The sequence below is a fragment of the Equus asinus genome, chromosome 3, assembly GCF_041296235.1.
Source record: "Equus asinus isolate D_3611 breed Donkey chromosome 3, EquAss-T2T_v2, whole genome shotgun sequence".
NCBI lineage: Eukaryota > Metazoa > Chordata > Mammalia > Perissodactyla > Equidae > Equus > Equus asinus.
In genome coordinates this window covers 69,676,200-69,695,963 of record NC_091792.1, presented here as the reverse complement: position 1 = coordinate 69,695,963, position 19,764 = coordinate 69,676,200, and the positions used below count along the sequence as shown (strand labels likewise).

Below are 19,764 nucleotides of genomic sequence, written 5' to 3'. Positions count from 1 at the left end.
TGTTGAGTTGCTACTATTTTAAATGAACTAGCTTATAGCCCATTAAAATCTGGATGCATATTGTGTTCTCTGTCACATGCAATCCCCACTGTGGTCAGTAGTTAGCAGAATAATAATGTGTATACTTTTGACTGATTGCTATGTGACAGGTACTGTTCTAAGCACTTTACTTATATTAACTAATTTTATTCTCACAATATTTCTGTGAGATAGGTACTGTGGTTATCACATTTTTCCAGATAAGAAAACTGAAGCACATAAAGGTTAAATAATTTGCCAAAGGTGTCATAGTTAGCAAGCAACAGTATCTGAATTCAGACCCACGTAGGGCGATTCAGTGCTTGTGCTCTTAACAACTGCCTTATTATTTAACCACCACTGCCTTCGGAGTAGGAGAGCATGTATTAAACTAAGTTCAGAGATTGTGAGGTTAATGTTCTCCCCTTTGAAGCTTGGCCCCACAACATACATCAATGTTGGTATGAAAAAAAAGCTTTTCAAAATTTTGCTTGTCATTCTTAAGAAAACAATAGAAATGTGTGTAACGTATTTAACATATAATTATTCTCTGTATTATGATCAACATAACAGATTATATGTAATATATGTAATCTAGCAATACCTTATTATCCAAGATATTTATGATAACACAGTGACACTGAAGCTAGAATTGGGGAATATTTTTAATTTCTGTATAACTTAATTTCCTGTTAGTTTTTAGGTTGTCAAATTTAAATCAGGAAGTATATTTCTGTTAATATTTCTATTGAACTTAGAAGTAAAATCAAGGAGGGTCCATAACTTGGTTGTCTGTCAGAAATCTTGCTGCATTATTCTTTTCTTTAATGTGCCAGAAGCAAAGTGAGCTCCCTGTTAGATGAATTGGTTAGTATATAGAAGAAATTGAAGCTTTCAATAAGTGGTTAGACTAAAAATACCCTTAACCACCTTGAAATTCCTTTATTCCGCTTACTGAGTGCCTACTGTGTGTCAGGAATAGAGAGCATATTAAAGAAGTTAAAGACTTAGTCATTAACCACAAAAACCTTTAAAATTTGGCTGAAAAGACAAGAACAGAGGAATAAGTGAGAGACTGATATGACCATTTAATTGAGGTGCTCACTTCTGTGGTGTAGACTACATGTTGAAATGGGTTAGAGAAGGAAGAGAGTATTAATAGGCTGTTGTCACTTATCTTAAATTCATGGCTGTTGGTTCATGACCGTTTCAGGAATTCTGCAGTAACTTCAGCGCTGAGCCTGTTGTTTACCAAGACCTAAGCCGCGCTGATGTTTTTGAGGCTAGGCCTCAGTTCAGCATGATAATAGTTAGTGGCAATATCTGCCAACAGCTTTGTTAAATGTTACCTCCCTAAGTGCAGAGGAGATTAAAACTTTGTTAAAAAGAAGGAAAGATGCTCATTCCTCCTTCCATCTTCCCTCTGTAAGCTACAGAGATGTGATATTCTGGCTAGCTATTAGTAACTTATTGTCCTTTGCATCCTCTCACTGTATATGATTTAACATTAATTTAAATGTTAAAAATGTATTTTGTGTTTATGTTGCTTTTATTGGAAATCCTTCTTGTTTATTTGAAGTCTCCATGAAATTTTTTTTTCTTTGCAATTAATTCTAAAACTTGCATTGATTTATTTTTCTGCACAGGCAGACACCACCCATCCTTTAACCAAGCACAGAAAAATAGCCTCTTCTTTCCGAGATTCATCGTTATTTGATATCTTCACACTTTCCTGTAATTTACTAAAACAGGTGAGATTGTAGGTTGAGTCTTGTTCCTAGTTCCTTTTGAAAGGATAAGAATGAGTGAACACTTGTTACATATCAGCTCTTAACTGACCCCATGAGAGTTTATGCACATCTTTAGTCATCATCCTTTTTCGCATGATACCTGTATCCAGGATGTTGAAGAAACTTGGCAGACTGACCCCCAACATTAGAGAAAGGATTGTGATTTCCCTATTTCAGATCTGTTCCCCTAGGTAAAAAGCTAAGTGAACCACTTATCCCATGCTTCTATCTTAGAGGAATGTAGTTTACCACAAAGTTTGAGATTTTGTTGTTTACTTTTTTTATACCCACATAAAATCTTCCTATATGGAGTAAAAGCATGTGACCTTTATGGTGTTTGGATTCTTCGAGTGCTCTGAAAGCAGGTTCAGACTACATTGTTAGCATACTAAAACTAGGCTGGCTCCCGTGTCCCCTGCTGAGTTAAAAGCAGGAAATAAACAAGTAACATCTGTAAGGAAAAGTAGAATTTTTAACATCCACTTAGATTTCATAACCTGAAGGGGTAGACAGTATCACATAAGGAAATTACCTGTTTTAAAATAGAAAGTTGGTGTTTCAATTCATTTATTGATAGAATTGAACAACTCTAACCTGTGAGTTCTACACATTTATAACGATCTTTGGATCCTTTGTCCCTATAAAAAGCTAAATGGGATTAGCCTCTGGCTTTTTGTTCATTTGGGGAGTTTTGGGTTTTTTATTCTTGTTCTTGTTCTCATTTTCCATTATGTCCCAATTTTAGTTTCAGAAGCAAGTTTGGATTCTTTCTGTTGTCCCAGTTAATGATGTCCATCTTTTTCCTCAGTTACCTAGTTTTACCTCAAATTCCTAAACAGTCCTCCGATGGGCAAGCTGCCTAGCCAAAGCTATTGTACCCCTTTCGAGGGGAAAGCGTTTGAGAAGACTTGAGACAGAATCTTCCTCGCTGATACTGTCAAAAACAGTTAGCCAGCCAGTCACTGAGGCCCTGGCTGATGTGAACTTTGAATCTGATAGTCACAGTAGCTACAGACCAGTATGGAACTGCAGGCAGGTACACTGCTCATGAAGAAATAAAATTCAAAGGTGGTTTTGTTTTAATTCTGGTTTGAAAGACTTTGTTGATGCTGGTGATAGTAATGTTGAAAAGAGGAAGGAAAGTAGGGCAGGGTGTAAACTTACTGAAACTCCTTCCCAGAGTTTAATCCTACCCCGTCTAGAAATAACTAGAATCTCACATGCAAGTGAAGTCACCACACATTCCATGTTGCTTCAGAATTCCCTGTAGCCACGATGTCTGCATGTAAAGTAAGTGTCAAAAGGGAGTTTCTTTTTTTTTTGAGGAAGATTAGCCCTGAGCTAACATCTGCTGCCGATCCTCCTCTTTTTGCTGAACAAGACTGGCCTTGAGCTAACATCATGCCCATCTTCCTCACTTTATATGTGGGATGCCTACCACAGCATAGCTTGCCAAGCGGTGCCATGTCTGCACCCAGGATCCAAACCAGCGAACCCCAGGCCTCAGAAGCAGAATGTGCGAACTTAACCGCTGCGCCACCAGGCCGGCCCCATGGGGAGTTTCTTTAAATACCAGCTTCATGTTTTTACAATAAATAGGTTTTGACAGTCAGTAAGGAGGTAGGATTTTTATAGTGCGTTAGGATGATAGAAGTGCAGCATCTTTGGAGGGGAACATCACTGCACTGTGCTGAAAGATAGCCCTCTTTCCAGTTAACAGCCTTCTCATGAGTCTTGGAGCGAGCTCAGAAGAGAGGAATGATTGTTTGGGACTCATTATGTGGTGATTTTTACAGGCTTCAGGAAAGAATCTAAACTTGAACGATGAAAGTCAGCATGGTTTGCTCATGCAACTGCTCAAACTCACTCATAACTGCCTAAACTTTGATTTCATCGGCACTTCTACTGATGAGTCCTCAGATGACCTGTGCACAGTGCAGATTCCCACGAGCTGGAGATCAGGTAACAGACCCGCACCATCTGAAACAGGCTGCTGCCCCGCTCTACACAGTGTCTGTAGAATGACTTAAAGAACTCCTGGCAGTCCCTTGCTTGCTGCAGGAGAAAATTGGGAATTTCAGCATCTGTCTTTATGAAGTGAGGGGGAAGTTGTTGGAGGAATCTTAGAGATCCCCCTAGTCTGGGAGAACTCTTTCAATTACTGGTTACTGACGGCGTGAATTTGACCTTCTTGTGTCAATCATCCAGAGACTTCACTGTCATGTTGTTCATTTGAGGTAATGTCTAGCTTTAAAACCAAAACCGAACAAAAGAATGTTTGCTTTTGTGTTCCTAAGGATAAAAATTCTTACTGTGACAGAGTTCTGATTGTCTTAAGTTCTCTGAGAATCAGAAGAATGCATGTCTCTTAGAGGAGCTGAAAACTAGTGCTTTAAAAAAAAGGAAAACAGAAAGCCCCTGTTAGCTTAACCACTTTCAGAGCAAACCAACCTTCTATAAGATAAGAAAGCAGAAAGATGTGCTCCCTAACGTGTAGTGCCGGGAGTGGTGTGCAGACGTGCTCAATATAAGTGCTCTGTTGTCTTTCTTTCAGCGTTCTTAGATTCTTCAACTCTGCAGCTGTTTTTTGACCTGTATCATTCCATCCCTCCTTCATTTTCACCTCTGGTGAGTCAGAACCACAGTTTCTAAAGCAAACCTATTTATACAATGTAACAATAGTGAACGAGCCTTAAGTTCATTTTGTTATACAAGATCATAGAAGTACAGTATAGAAATCCTAGGGTTATTTATCTAGCCTTTTGAGATTAAGCTTGTAGCTTTTAAAGCTTCTCCCAATAAAGTCTTAACTTAATTTATTTTTAATTATTCCTGCCTAATGACAAATTGCTGCAGATGCCAAGTTCTTTTGGTCTCATCTTGTATCTGACTTTATACTATACCTCAAATTGCCACAGGCTAGAATGTAGGAATTCACCGTATATTGTCTAGTTGAAGATTGTCCTGACTGAGAAAGTTTGTGAAAATCTCTCATGCTTATGTTACATAAGTGATAAATGGGAGCTGTAGTGGGAAGGCAAATTTGCATACTTATCCTGAATTATAGTTGAAAGCTTTTGGGAGTGGTGCATTTCCCCTTTAAAGCAATGATTAACCACCTTAAATCTCAAAATTCATTCAGGTCCTAAAAGACGTTGATTTAGTATTTCAGATTGTTGGTATAAAATACTGTTGTACAAAACATACAAAGAAAACACAGTAAAGTGATGGGTGTTTTGCATAGTGTTTCTGCAGTGGACTACTTTTCTGCTCATTGTAGTACTTTTCCAAATTAATGTGGACCTTTGCTTTTACAGAAACATAAATTCAGTGTTGTTTGTATCATTCAGTTTACTGCAGGAGAAAGGTTGTGCACTCAAGGGGGTAATTAATGAAAGGACTATTTGTAAAGATGTGGGCAAAATTAAGGGAATCCGACAAGGGTGTTGACGTACACCCCCTGGGGCTAGCAATCAGGGGAGCCTCACGGGGCAAGGGAAGGACACCCTGAAGCTGTGGCTGAGGGGAGAGCTGCACTGCAGAGGTAGAGAAACTCTGCCAACCATGGCCCAGGCTGGGCTGGAGAGGGGGCATGTCTTTCCTCCTGCTCTTCATCTCCTACTGGTACTTTCCAATGGTTGGAGCCAGCTAGAAGCAAGAAGGCAGGGGAGATTGGCTCTTGTTAGTTGACAGAGGTCAGGCTCCCAGGGAACAGAGTAGGGTAGAGAAGGATAGAAAATAGACCTGGAGGGGCAAAGAGAATATGAATATCCAGCACAGTGCAGAAAGGGTAAAATGTGTTCACTATAAAAGCTGATTTTTCAGGGCACAGATCTGACTTAGTTGTTTCATTATGACAGTACATAGCAAAGCCTGATTAGCCAAAAGGGCTTAATAAAACAGAAAAAAAGTAAATCTTAAGCTTTATTTAACCTATGAATTGCTTGATATTTTCTAGCCTTAAATATGTATCTTAAAAGAATCAAAGAAGCTGTGGAGTGGTCAAAGAATAATACCTAAGTGAATTTCCAAACTGAATTGAACTCGTTGTGAGCAACTTGGATCTACTGCTCTTTTCTTTCTTCTTTTAATGAAGCTGTTTCAGATACCCTAAACTGTACCCTCTTTGATCTTTCTGTATCATTGTAATGGTAGCAGGTGTTAAAGAAGAATTAGCCACACATGTAAAGAAGAATATTCCAGGAGGGGAAAGGGTTGTGAAAATAGCTGTACCATCTTTTTTTCTTTTTAATATCTCTTTTATTTTATTTTTTTGGTGACAAAGATTAGCCCTGAGCTAACCTCTGTGCCACTCTTCCTCTATTTTATATTCGGGTCACTGTCTCAGCATGGCTGACAAGCGGTGTATGTCCATGCCCAAGATGCAAACCCATCAGCCCTGGCTGCTGAAGTGGAGCGCGGGAACTTCACCACTTGGCCACGGGCCAGCCCCTGTACCATCTGATTAATCACTTGTGTTTGGGTTGCACCTGCTTTTAGGTATTATCCTGCTTAGTGCAGATTGCCTCCGTCAGAAGATCCCTGTTCAACAATGCAGAGAGGGCCAAGTTTCTCTCTCATCTTGTCGATGGCGTCAAACGAATACTGGAGAATCCACAGGTAAGATTTGAGAATTTATTTTCATTTGACTATATTTTTATGACTGTGTGTGTGTGTGTGTGTGTGTGATTAGTGTATGTGTATCTGTTATGAGTCAGAAGGAAATACATCTAGAGGCCACACTTAGCAGAAATCCCAGAAAACAGTTCAGTCTGTCATGCTTCAAAAGATTTAAGTGAATGTATATTTGTAGGAAAATTCTTGAGAATGTTTGCCTAAAAGAGGAACTTGTATCCTTTAGGTTCAGGAATGCAGGAGTTGTGGGAAAGGATCACTTTGATACAGGAAAATAAGAATAGAGCTAGTCATTTTCCCCCATGAAATTAAGAATCTAAAGTTTGGTTTTTGTTTCCATTTTTTTGAATGTACTTTATTTACCTAAGTGTATAGGGCTGCTTTTAGGTGGGAAGGTATGTATTTCTCATTCAAAAATTCATTCTAGGGGCCAGCCTGGTGGTGCTGTGGTTAAATTCACACACTCCACTTTGGTGGCCCAGGGTTCGCCAGTTCAGATCTCGGGCACATGCCTATGCACCACTTATTAAGCCATGCTGTGGCAGGCGTGCCACATGTAAAATAGAGGAAGATGGGCACGGATGTTAGCTCAGGGCCAGTCTTCCTCAGCAAAAAGAGGAGGATTGGCAACAGATGTTAGCTCAGGGTTAATCTTCCTCAAAAAAAATAGTCATTCTATAACTCGACTGCCCTTTTTGTCTTTTTCAGTCCCAGAGCTTTAGCCAACAGCTCCTTTTTTTAAAGTATCACTTCTCTGCTCTAGGATATATCATAAAATCAGTTCAATTTGAAATATACTCAATTCTGTCCTTCCTTTTTAAAGTTCATTTATTCATTCAACAAATTGTATGGAACGCCTTCCATGCACCAAGGATATGATGGTGAACAAAACAGTCTGCCCTCCTATGCTAATAGAGGAAGATATGTATAAGGCAACACTTAAATTTGCTGGTATAATATGCAAACAAATCAAAAGTGTTTGCTATATAAGTATATAATATATAAGCATACTAATATAGAAATAAATAAATTTATTATAGCAGTGATGATATAATATAGATATATGAAACATTTGTGTAACTTTGCCACTGTAGTTTAGTTGTGCTTAATGGTAAATTTGATAGGTATTCTCTTTCCTTTGATTGGTGGAAGGCAAACAGACCAGTCACACCTTAGACCGCACCTCTTCTCTGCTGGTAATCAGTTTTGCAACCTTAAGCAAATAGTGTGATCTTCTGGACTTCTGTTTCAGACTCTTTCAGTTGAGGCTAATAATCCCATCTCACGGGATGATGATTATTATGAACAGGTGAGATGATAGATGGGCCCGTCTCTTTTAAAAGTGACTTTTAAAAAAATTGTTTTTAAACATTATGCAGATGTGTCATCCTGAATGATGACCTACAGCTCAGAAGTTAACGTAGACTCCCCCCTCTCTTCATCCCATCCCAGATGTCATTCTGGAAGTATAGTGAGTCACATTTTACATTTTATTTCCCTCCTGTGCTGTCGCCAGAGTTTATCAGACCCAAACAATTACCATGAGTTTTGCAGACTACTGGCCCGACTGAAGAGTAACTATCAACTGGGAGAATTAGTAAAGGTGGAAAACTACCCTGAGGTCATCCGATTAATAGCTAACTTCACAGTGACCAGCCTACAGGTTTGTCTTTGATTGCTTGTCTCTTTCTTCCTAAACATTGGAACCTCTTCTTTTGCTCATTGCTTTTAACCTTATAAGAATATTCTGGTTTTTTTCCTCTTGGCAAAGGTGAATATAAGTGTGGGTTAACCCTGCAGAGTAGTTACTATTGCAGCCTACTTTTTTGTATTTCAGAAGTGCAAGGAGTATGGTTAGAGGAACACATGGGAATTGCAAGGATAATATTTAGATTCGGGACAGAGAGAATCCACTCATAATCACCTCAGAAAAGGCAAGAGTGGAACAGAGAGCTATACAGAAGAGTAAAGAGAGACTTGTGCCCTCTTTTTCTTAGTCATGTAGTATAGGCCAGTGGTTCTCAAATTTTATGGCTTGCATCAGAATCGTCTGGAGAACTTGATGAGAAATACAGATGCTCAGGTCTTAACCCCATAATTTCTGGTTCATTAGGTCCAGGGTGGAGCCTTGGCGTCTCTATTTTTAACAAGTACTCCAGGTGATTCTCGTACATAATGTTTGAGAACAACTTTCACAAGGCTTTCCTTGTGAAAAGGTTTACACAACCAACGTAGAACAGCTCTTCTCATTCGATGCTTCATCTCTGAAATGCTAATAAACGTGTTAGACTACTTGCCAGACATAGAACAAAGCTCATAAAAGTTTTATCTTTTTTTTTAAAAAAAAGTCTTTTTTGTGTGTCAAGTGGCATGGGACTAATGTATTGTGTACAAAAATGAGAAATATGCCTCCTACTCTTTTGGTTTTCCTTAGCACTGGGAATTTGCCCCAAATAGTGTGCATTATCTCCTGAGCCTTTGGCAGCGGCTGGCAGCCTCTGTGCCCTATGTGAAAGCCACAGAGCCCCATATGCTGGAAACTTACACTCCTGAGGTCACGAAAGCCTACATCACATCCCGTTTGGAATCTGTGCACATCATACTGAGGTACGGAAACTGGGACAGCCTCCCTTGTTCCCCGACCTGTACCCTGATGTCAGACTTGCCAGAAATCAGACCCGACTGGCAAAAGCATACTTGATAGGAGTCTTACTGGAGCTAATACTGTTACTGGTCATTTTTTCATATCAGCAGAATAGCATATGAGAGCATAAAAAGTATGAAAAAATAGTCTTTCCCTTTAACATCCTGTTCGTGTCTCCCTTTATTATTGTCTGTAGCAGTATCTTTGAATACAAAGTGTATCAGTATAATGTTTGTCCTTGCCACTGATTTTCTGTAAACATGCGGGAAACATTTGTAGGCTATAGATGATGAGAATTATAATGTGTAAGTTATAGCTGCTTATTGTGAACTCCTAAAGAAATAAGTGGATAAATAAGATTACACAATCTAGAGCTTACTAGAAGATGTAAGAATTGTAGGCAGCTGATCACTGATAACATTATATTCACACATGGTTTGTATCTATCTAGACTGTTAACTGGAGCAGAAACCTATAGCTAAGAAAAATGTCAGACCCTTTTAAAAATGACCCATATAAAATGAAATTATTCTTTATTTGGGGACCTTTCTTGTTTGGTGGGGTTTTTTTTGTTTAAACAATAAATATGTATTTTCTCACCATTCTGGCTGGAAGTCTAAGATCAGGGTGCTGTTGGGCTTGGTTTCTGGTGAGGCCTCTGTCCTTGGTTTGCAGACGGCCACCTCCTCACTGTGTCCTCACACAGCCTTTTCTCTGTGTGCATACAGAGAGGGATTTCTCTGTTGTTTCTTCTTATGAAGACACCAGTCCTGTTGGATTAGGACCCCACCCTTACGACTTCATTTAACCTTTTTTTTATTATTATTGAGGTATAATTGACATGTCACGTTAGTTTCACGTGTATAATATAATGATTTGGTATTTGTATATATTACAAAATCACAGTAGATCTAGTTAACATTTGTCACCGTATGTAGTTACAAAAATTTTTTTTTCTTGCACGAGAACTTTTAAGATCTACATGTATATTCTTTTATTGGCTGTTTCTGAGGCGAATTTACTTGGACTCTGAAGGTCTGGGGCTTTTTTAAGTCAGATTCTTAATTTGCTCAGTCAAGTGTGTTTGTCATAAGAGTTATAGTCTCAACTGTTTATGACCTGAATCATTTCGAAGTCTTGAGTATTTGTGAAGCCCACTGGAATTGTTCTATTAGCCGCATCGTTTCTGTTCCTGAGGATTCAGCTGGTTTCAGTGAGGCTGTGTTGGGGAACGATTGCATGTGTGGGCTCTGGGCCCAGAGAGACAATTAATAGCTATGTACTCTTGAGCAAGGTTACTATGAGGATTAACTTACTCTGCCCTGGCCCAGTGTGTGGACCATGGTAAACACACAACTGTGAACTGCTAGTGTAGTGATGGTGCTGCTGCTGCTGGATTGTCATACTATGATGTAACAGTAGACAGAGAGCTTGTAATATGACAGGATTTTTAAATCCAGGAACCAGTAGGTAAGGCAAGACCTGGTATAGATCCACAGTGCCTCAACTGCAATTCTGAAATCCAAGATGTGAAGACTAAATTTTCTCATCAGTTTGGCACCAAAACTCATTGGGTGGCAAAACTTGACATGTGCTGATGCGAGACTACATATAGTCTTATTTTAAAACTCTGCTTAGTATGACTCCTGATAATATTTGTACATTTTGCTATAGGAATATTGTATTTGACATGCTGCAGAGCCCACTGAGGGTTCATATTACATGGTAGACGCATCACATTGCTTCCCTAAAATTTGAAGATTTCTGAATTCCAAAATGTATTGGGTCACAGTGGCCTCACACAAGGGACAGGATACTTCTAGTCCCAAAGTTTACTATAGTCAAGAGCAGGAGAGATGCTAAGAACCAAGACTACCTAGGGGTGAGAAACATGGGACTGAGAGGATCGAAGCAGACAAACGATAAAGGACTGGGGAATTCAGATTGAAAGATTGGAGACCAAAAAGCAGAATATACGTAGGGGAGGCTAATGCTAGGGTGAAGGCATCTGCCTTCCAACTTTTTTTATATTCCTTCCTTGATAAAAAGTAGTGTTGGGATGTGGGCATTTACAGTTGGAACTAGTGGCTAAATGAAGAAGAAAGAGAGCTGCTGCAGTGGGGAAATGAGTAGGCATGTTTTAAGAGAGCTGCCTTCCTTCTTTCTTTGGGAGTAGAGATGGACTGGAGGACCCTCTGGAGGATACAGGTCTGGTCCAGCAGCAGTTGGACCAGCTGTCTACTATCGGGCGTTGTGAATACGAGAAGACATGTGCACTCCTCGTGCAGCTGTTTGACCAGTCAGCCCAGTCCTATCAGGAGCTGCTGCAGAGCGCCAGTGCAAGCCCCATGGATATTGCAGTGCAGGAGGGTGAGTGGACAGTGGGCGGGGCCGGAAGGAAGTGCTGTCAGTGCCCTTTTACTCATTACCACCTCTTTCCACCTTCCCCCTCAAAGGATTCTGCCTTCATCCATTACCTCCATGTACACAGAGTAGTATTTGTGAATAAATGCCACAGGGAACTAGAGAAGAGGAAGTGAAGTCCTGTCTGCAGTGGGTATATGTAACTTTAAGAAAGGTGTGCACTCTGAAAATAATGACCTCATCTGATAGGAGAACCTTGGTTATCTAATGAATTTCCCCCTTGGCATCACCCTACCAGAGCAGAGTAGTAGCTACACTCTGTAAGAAGAGTAGGACTTTATGTCTTCTCTATGGTGTTCCTAGGATTAAGGAAACTCATAGTAGGAAATGAACCTCAGAGCAAGGAATTTCCTCATGAAATTATTACTGGAGGTGACACTAATGGGTCTTCTTCCTGTTGCAGGAAGGCTGACATGGCTGGTTTACATCATTGGTGCAGTGATTGGTGGCCGTGTCTCTTTTGCCAGCACTGATGAGCAGGATGCTATGGATGGCGAGCTTGTCTGTCGGTAAGTGCTTCCACAGAGGCTTCCCATTTCACTCCTGTGACTCGCCCCACCCCCTTTTTGGTCCTTAGGCCATGGGAACTTGACATGCTTCTGTTATGCTTTCCTCCCCATTTATAGAACATAATCTCATGAAACTGATTGCCCATGAAAATGAAGGACTGGTACAGGTCCAACTTCAAACCTTTTATAAGTACAGCAAGAATTCTGCCTACAGTCTTTACTAAAAAACCATTGCAGTGATGCAGCAAGGAAATGCTGGATACAGAATTAGGAAAACCAAAATGGGGAGTAGTTTTCAGTTCCGTTTAAGGACACTATCTCAGAGTTAATGAAATGTGGACTGCTTTACCATACCAGAGTAAGTCTGTTAGGAAACTGCGATTCTTCAAATATCCCCAAAGAAGGAATTACAGAGTTTCTACAGCCTTTCAGAACTCTCAGCCATACACTTTTCTACCTAAGGGACGTCAGGTTATTTTGTATCTGTGTGAGTCTCATCTTACTAAAAATCTGTAAATGAGCATTTACTGGTTTCTAAGAATTTACCCAACATAGAAATAAAAGGGCAGGATTTTTTAATACCCTACAGCAGAGGTTCTCAAACCTTTTCATCAGGATTATTTCCCCTGTTAAAAAGTAGCGAGAGCCTCCAAAGAGCTTCTGTTTTTGTGAGATATATCTATCTATTGGTATTTATCGTATTAGAAAGTAAAACTGAGAAATGTTTTAAATATTCATTTTTAAATCACAATAAGCCCATTACATGTCAACATAAATAATATATGTTTTTAAAGAACTAGTTTTCAAAAAATTAATGAGAAAAGTGGCTTTGTTTTAATGTCTGACATAGTAGAAGTCAGCTGGATTTTCATATCTGCTTCTGCGTTCAATCAGTCATGATATTACAGATTTTGTAGTCTCTAGAAAACTCCATCGTGAGAATGTGAGTGAAAGGGCAGATAATATTTTTGGTTTTTTTGGTTTTGTGAGGAAGATTGGCCCTAAGCTAACATCTGTGTCAATCTTCCTCTAGATTGTATGTGGGTCGCCACCTCAGCATGGCCGCCGACGAGTGGTATAGGTCCATGCCTGGGAACCAAACCCAGACTGCTGAAGTGGAGCCTGCCAAAGTTAACCACTAGGCTATGGGGCCGGCCCTGAAAATGATCTTTTGACCTTGCAGAGAACTGCTACCCTAAAGAGTTCTAAACTTTCAGATGCTCTTCTTAGAGATCAACTCATTTTAACATGATGCCTTAGAATTTATTAGCCCCAGACATTTCCGTCTGTAATTCTTATTCTGATTCTGAAAATCCCCATTTGTCTCTTTCCACCCAGTTGGTTTATCAGATGCCCATCTGCCCTTAGGTGCCTTAATCCTGACAGAAGTCTCCATAGCATTTTACATTGGCATTTTTTGAAGAGTTGAGCAAAGATTTAATGAGGAGGAAATCTAGTATCTTTTGGACTCTGCAGCCTGGTGTGATACTGTCTGTGTGTCATAATATAAATTAAGTTTAGGTAGTGTCTTGTATACTGGTTCTCCACTTAAGTGTTGCAGCGTGATAACTGAGCCTAACTCACTCATGATATGTCACAAATAGTTTGACACCTGTTCTCATGATATCAAAATGTCAGATGACTCACTTGTAATAACATCATTCTTATTCATTCAGCATTCACTCACTTGCATTCCAATATGCTTTCTTTTGGAGGGGTGGGTGCAAGGAAAAGGGATGAAGTCACAGGTAGCATGTCTGTCTTGGTCCCTGGAAGCATCACCTGCCTATGAATGTCATTCTTCAGGTGTCTCCATTCCTTTCATGGCTATGTGAGAAAAAAGGTTGAGAACCACTGGTTTAGTTCCATTCTCCCTCATTGTATAGACAAGGAACTGGCACTCAGAAAATAAATTGCTTTATTCAAGGTCTCACAAAAGTTTCAAAGAAGAACTATTATTCCAGTACCACTGTTTTTTCCATTATTTTTAAGCCAATTATGAGTTCTGCCTCAGTCTACAGCCTCAGTAGATTCAAAATTTTAAATATCTAATTATCATTCTTATTTATTCCTTGGCTGTGGTTCCTGTGGGGCAGAAATGGAGAATTTTGTTCTGTCAACAGAACTTAGAGCCTGCAGAGAATGCCTTTCAGATTTGATGAGTAAGGAGAGGAGACATACATGACTATTTCAGGGCAGGCTGGATTTGCTAGAGTGACCAGGACATCCTGCTCTTGAGAGAATCGTTGCTCTTCTTCCTCTAGGGTGCTCCAGCTGATGAACCTAACAGATTCTCGCTTGGCTCAAGCGGGTAACGAGAAGCTAGAATTGGCCATGCTGAGCTTTTTTGAACAGTTTCGGAAGATCTACATTGGGGACCAGGTGCAAAAATCCTCTAAGGTAACAGACTCTCAATTGGCTTCATTTAGTTCTCACTCACTGCTTGAGGGAAACGGCAGGTAACAGTTCAGATACAATCTCTGGATTTCACATATCAGCATAGTCCAAATGTCTCCTCTTAGTCTGTAGAATTTGGGGAGACTCATCAAAGAATTGGGTCCATTTTCGTAGTGCTACATATGCTTAACAAATGGCCAGTCAAAACATGTTAGTCTCCCCAGAATTGGCACTTCTCATCTCTGTACATAAATTGATGTTCAGAATAGCAGAAGGCTTTGACAGTCTTTGTGTTATTTCAGAGTTGAAGGGGACCAGTAAGATAGCTCAGCATCTATCTGGTGTTGAGTAATACTTAGAAACTAGCTCACCTCTTCAATAAAGACTTTCTCAGCATTGTTGTTGATTTTCTTCCCATATCTTACCCCCTGAATGAGGACAAAAACAGTACTGGGATATGATTTTTCTAATCCATATTTTCCGGTTACTTTCTCATCCCTTAACACAACACCAGTTATATCGCCGACTCTCGGAAGTTCTGGGCTTGAATGATGAGACCATGGTCCTAAGTGTCTTCATAGGAAAAATGTAAGTGTTTTGGCTTGCCATCAGCAAGAGTCCCTTGCAATCCTGTTGCAACTGTAACATGTGATCTTGGCATTGTGCTGCCAGTGCCTTGGTATTCCAGCATTGATCGTTTGCGTCAGAAAATTGTGCATTTGAGTGTGTGACAAGCTGTGCTTAGAGATATGGCCCGGCCCCAGAGCATTCCAGGCTTGTATAGGCAAGGGTTTAATTTTGTTCATGTGGACTCTCATCTGTAGCCTCTGGAAGCACGGGTGAAACCCTGTCGTGGCATTAGGAAATGGACCTCCCTCCCCATTGATTGGAGCTCAGCCTCTCACCCAATCACCTTGCTGCTAGGGATGCCCAGAGTGAGCATTCACTTCTGGTGCTGATTTCCACTAGGTGTGCCCCTCAGGAGGAGAGCCCCACTTTAAAACAGGCTATTCCTCTCAAGAAGCATCATACCCTTTGAAAGTTTTGAATCTCCAAAATCTAGCCCTATTGTTTGAACTGTTGGAGCTCCTAATTGGCCCTTTTTTGGTTTTGTCTTTGTTTTTAAGTTACGCCTCTTTATTTACATTTTCCCCTTTTTAGGACCTCAATTTATCAAAGCACACACTAGGAGCCAAATATATTACCCAGGGCTGTGTGCAAAGTGACATTTTGCCCCCTTCCAACGATCCCAATCCTAAACTCTCATATCCATGTGCTGGTTAATAATTTAAGATTAAAAAACCAAAGGGGGTCTAAAGGACTCTGCCAGCCAAGAATCCAGAAGCAAGGGCTACTAGAATTCTGCAGCTGACAGTGGATGTGCAGGTGCAGAATTGCATACGACTGCATGTTATCACTGCCGCAGAAATCTCTTACCCTTGCTGCAGAAATCAGCCCTGGAGTGCCCCAGAATTCCAAGGGCCTGGGTATGGGCCAGTGTAGCTTTGGAACCAAGTAGTGAAGATTATCTGAAGGATAATTTTTCTAGTCAACCAAATGTAAGTACGGAGATTTTATACCCATTTTTTGTGGTTGTGATGTCTGTGAATTGGTGATGCAGATGTGTGGTGATTCTTGATGGATGATTTTCTTCTTCTCCCAACCCTCAAGGAAACGAGTCAAATATCAAAAGTGTCTCCTGCTTTTTTTTTTTCTTTTGTCCTCCAGCATCACCAACCTGAAGTACTGGGGCCGCTGTGAACCAATCACCTCCAAGACACTACAGCTTCTCAATGACCTCTCCATTGGATATCCTTTTCTAAACCAGCTTCTGTGCACAACAGGAACTGTGGCATGCCACAGTCTGAGAAATCATGGCCTCCTGCTGTTTCCACTTTAATTTAGCTTTATGCGTACTCAAGTATCTTCCCTTCTCCTTGGAGCCAAGGGCAATACCCACACAGAATCCAGGAACAATGTCAGACTCCAAAAGTGAGCCAACCCGCAAGCTAATAGTTTACTACAGATTTATCCCTGCTATCTCTAAGAGCCAGAAATACCCAGTAGATCTGTCTGATAGGTACACATTCTTTGTGGCCAAGATTTTAGCATCCTCAGCGGCAGCAAAGTCCATCTTCATTGTCTGTCAGCCTGTTGCTAGACCTGATTACAAGCTTTGCAGTGAAAGTAGTGGCTCTACTTCCTCTTGACTTGGGCTGTGTATGCTGTAAAGTTTGAGTTGCTCTAAGACAGCCTTTCATAATGAGGGTCTGCAAGTCAACCCTGTAATAATTGAATGACTTTTCTTGCACTTCTCCCAAAGATTCTACATAGCTAGTACCATTCTAAATGCATAGGAGAGAAGTTAATTCACCGCACACAGTGGATGCCTTAGGCAAGGCTTTAGGGCTTAATTCTCTCTTAGAGGCCCCTTTGAGAAAAGCTCCTCTAGGATATTCATGATTCTTGGGGAAACCACTGAGTTTTATTTATTTTCTTACAGATAGGAGTTTGGTATTCTCTCATTGATCAGTTAGATACTGCTTAGAACACATTTTTTCCCCATTTGGCAGTGCACATGGTTGAGAAAAATAAGATTTCTGAGTAAAGAATTCATAGTAAAGAAAGAAATTGTATTTTATCCTAGAAAGTTTCATTGTGCATTAAGATTCTCAGTTTGCCTCACACTTTCCTTGACCTCCTTCCTTTGTCTTTACGTACAGTAGTGTACGGAAACTAGTGAAGCTTAGTGCTGTGCAGTTCATGCTGAACAATCACACGGTGAGTGGTCGGAGCCCCTCCTCCTGGCTCTGCTCTCCCTCCACCCCGCACACACTCTCTCAGCATCCGGGGGGGACGTTCAAATCCCTGAGTCCACCATGCTGCCAGACCACACTCACTGCCATCAGAGCTGCTCTTTGGGACCCAGGTGATCTGAGTGATGCTGAAGTCACCTACTTGTGCTCGTACTAAGATAAATCAGTTGTAGGTAACAACAACAGTAATAATAAGAAGAAAAACACATACCCTTAAGGAAATGATGATGTAGCCAGTAGTGTGAAAGGGCTCAGGAATTCTAAAACTGCTGCCTGGTATTCTGCCTCTAACCCTTGTTTTTATCCTTGTAACTTGTTTTCTTTTCTTCAATAGAGCGAGCACTTTTCGTTTTTGGGTATTAACAATCAGTCCAACCTGACAGACATGCGGTGTCGGACCACCTTCTACACGGCGCTTGGGCGTCTCCTCATGGTGGACTTAGGTACTGCAGTACATCCAAGAGGCTCAGGAGGGCATCTGGCATTGTTCTGAATTTTTACTTGAAGATAGAAAACTAGACGTGGGGGAGGTCTTTCCCGCTGTCTCAACAGCAACAAACCTATCTGAAATAACAGTGTAATTTCACCAAGAACTGATCATGCTGTCACGGTCCCTGTAACCGGAAGACAGTAACAGTATGGCCTGAAGTTTTCATCTGATGTGCAGTGATTTAACATTTTGTTCATGTTTCTCATTTGTAAAATAAGGCAATTGAGATTCCTAAATGCATCTCATTGGCCAGATAACCCCTGCACCCCACACTGAAGTGCAACTCACCTGAGACAGTCAACACCACTTTTCGTTGCTGGTTCACTAACACATGTGACCCAGGAGGGTGTCAGCACCTTTCCAGCTCCAGTTGTGCTATTAGCAGTCTGGGGTCCACTAATGACTGAAGCTCAATGGTATCATCATAATTTTGAGCAATTTAAATATCATCCTACTAAAATGACATTATAAAATCTTCTAGGTTTAAGAGAGATGACTGTTTAAAAAGAAGTGTGAATAAAGCCTCCACAAGCACCTGATTCAAGTTTGAGTCTCATCTGGTTCTCATACACCAGACTCAGTCCTTTCTCAAGTGACTGTAGTTCTCACTTAAGGAAAAATAAATAATGTAGTACCTTATACTCATGAATCTTTGATATTTTGGCTCAGTATGGAAAAAATTTGGACATGACTGAACTAGATGATTTCTGCCATTTTCTAGTTTAAAAATTGTTTCTATATATACATTTTATTCTGAAATTGCTACTAATACCTATTGGGATAGTAAAGGGACCCCTTTGAATTATCCTTGGGTCTGCTCTTCTTTATACCATTTTATTTTCCAGGCATATACAGCTTTGAATTTTTTATATTGGGGTCACACTCTGGGTTGTTTCCCTTACAGGAGAGGATGAAGATCAGTATGAGCAATTCATGCTGCCACTCACAGCAGCGTTTGAGGCTGTCGCCCAGATGTTTAGCACTAATAGTTTCAACGAGCAAGAGGCAAAGGTGAGTCCTTCACCCACTGATTGATCAGCTTCTGGTTGAGGCCACCCCTGACAGACTAGCTCAGCTAGCACTGTAGAAAAATTGTGCTTATCCATAAATTGTCCACTAATTTAGCTTTTTATTTAATCTCTTAGACTCCTGGGATTTTGAAATAGAAGAACCAGTTTGGTTTATAAACTCTTTATTTTTATGTTAAAGTGTGTTCTTAAGCAGCCCTTAGGATTTTTTGTCTAAGTTTTCAGATGTATTAGCATAGTTATTTTCTATGTTTCCTCATTGCCTTTTTCATCTCTGTTGTATCTTTAGGTATGCCCCTTTTTATTTTGAATACTGCTTACTAGTGCTGTCTCTCTTTTTTTCTAGATCAGTCCTTTCAGAGATTTGTTAATTTTATTAGTCTTTGTAAAAAAAAAAAAAATGGGGGGGCTTATTTTCGCTCTATTTTATTTATATTTTCTATTTTATTTATTTCTATTCTTAATCGTTATTTTCCTTGGAGTTGTTCTAACTTCTTAACTTTTCAGTCCTTCTTCTTTCCTAATGTAATCATTTAAAACTAGAACTATCCTCTAGGTATATTATTCCACAAGTTTTTTTTTTTTAATTGTCGTAAAAAACATAACATCAAATTTACCATCTTACCCATTTTTAAGTGTACAGTTCAGTAGCATTAAGTGTATTTACATTGCTGTGAAACAGGTCCCCAGAATCCACAAGTTTTAATGTCACATTTTTCATTATCATTCTCTTCTTTGTATTTTCTAATTTCTGTTAAGATTTCTTCTTTGACACGAGTCATTTAGAAGGGTTTGTGAATTTACATGTATATGGAATTCTAATGTTCCCTTTAGTTATTGATTTCTGGCTCCCAGAATTGTCAGTTGTTGATTTTTGCTTTTTTCATCTTTTTACTTCACACATACCTGCTGTCCTTACCTACAGATCTCTGTACCTAACCAGAAGACACTGGGCTAATAATATTTGTAGGGCTTTTTTGTGGTGTTTGTAGTGACACTGAGGCTGAATTACA

The 19,764-nt window shown here is 40.0% G+C and overlaps 1 protein-coding gene across 4 annotated transcripts in view; it reads left to right on the top strand.

The window, feature by feature from the left end:
* XPO7 (exportin 7) overlaps positions 1-19,764 on the top strand; it is a 103,148-nt gene that overhangs the window by 71,797 nt on the left and 11,587 nt on the right. For all 4 annotated transcript variants that reach the window (XM_070505243.1, XM_070505241.1, XM_044766770.2 and 1 more), the window contains 14 exons: positions 1,665-1,769; positions 3,605-3,770; positions 4,363-4,436; positions 6,309-6,428; positions 7,960-8,106; positions 8,878-9,050; positions 11,264-11,457; positions 11,915-12,020; positions 14,285-14,420; positions 14,932-15,005; positions 16,146-16,226; positions 17,135-17,198; positions 17,568-17,676; positions 18,628-18,734. In XM_070505243.1, coding sequence (XP_070361344.1) covers positions 1,665-1,769; positions 3,605-3,770; positions 4,363-4,436; positions 6,309-6,428; positions 7,960-8,106; positions 8,878-9,050; positions 11,264-11,457; positions 11,915-12,020; positions 14,285-14,420; positions 14,932-15,005; positions 16,146-16,226; positions 17,135-17,198; positions 17,568-17,676; positions 18,628-18,734 — 1,656 coding nt within the window. The remainder of the gene's footprint in view (positions 1-1,664; positions 1,770-3,604; positions 3,771-4,362; positions 4,437-6,308; positions 6,429-7,959; positions 8,107-8,877; positions 9,051-11,263; positions 11,458-11,914; positions 12,021-14,284; positions 14,421-14,931; positions 15,006-16,145; positions 16,227-17,134; positions 17,199-17,567; positions 17,677-18,627; positions 18,735-19,764) is intronic.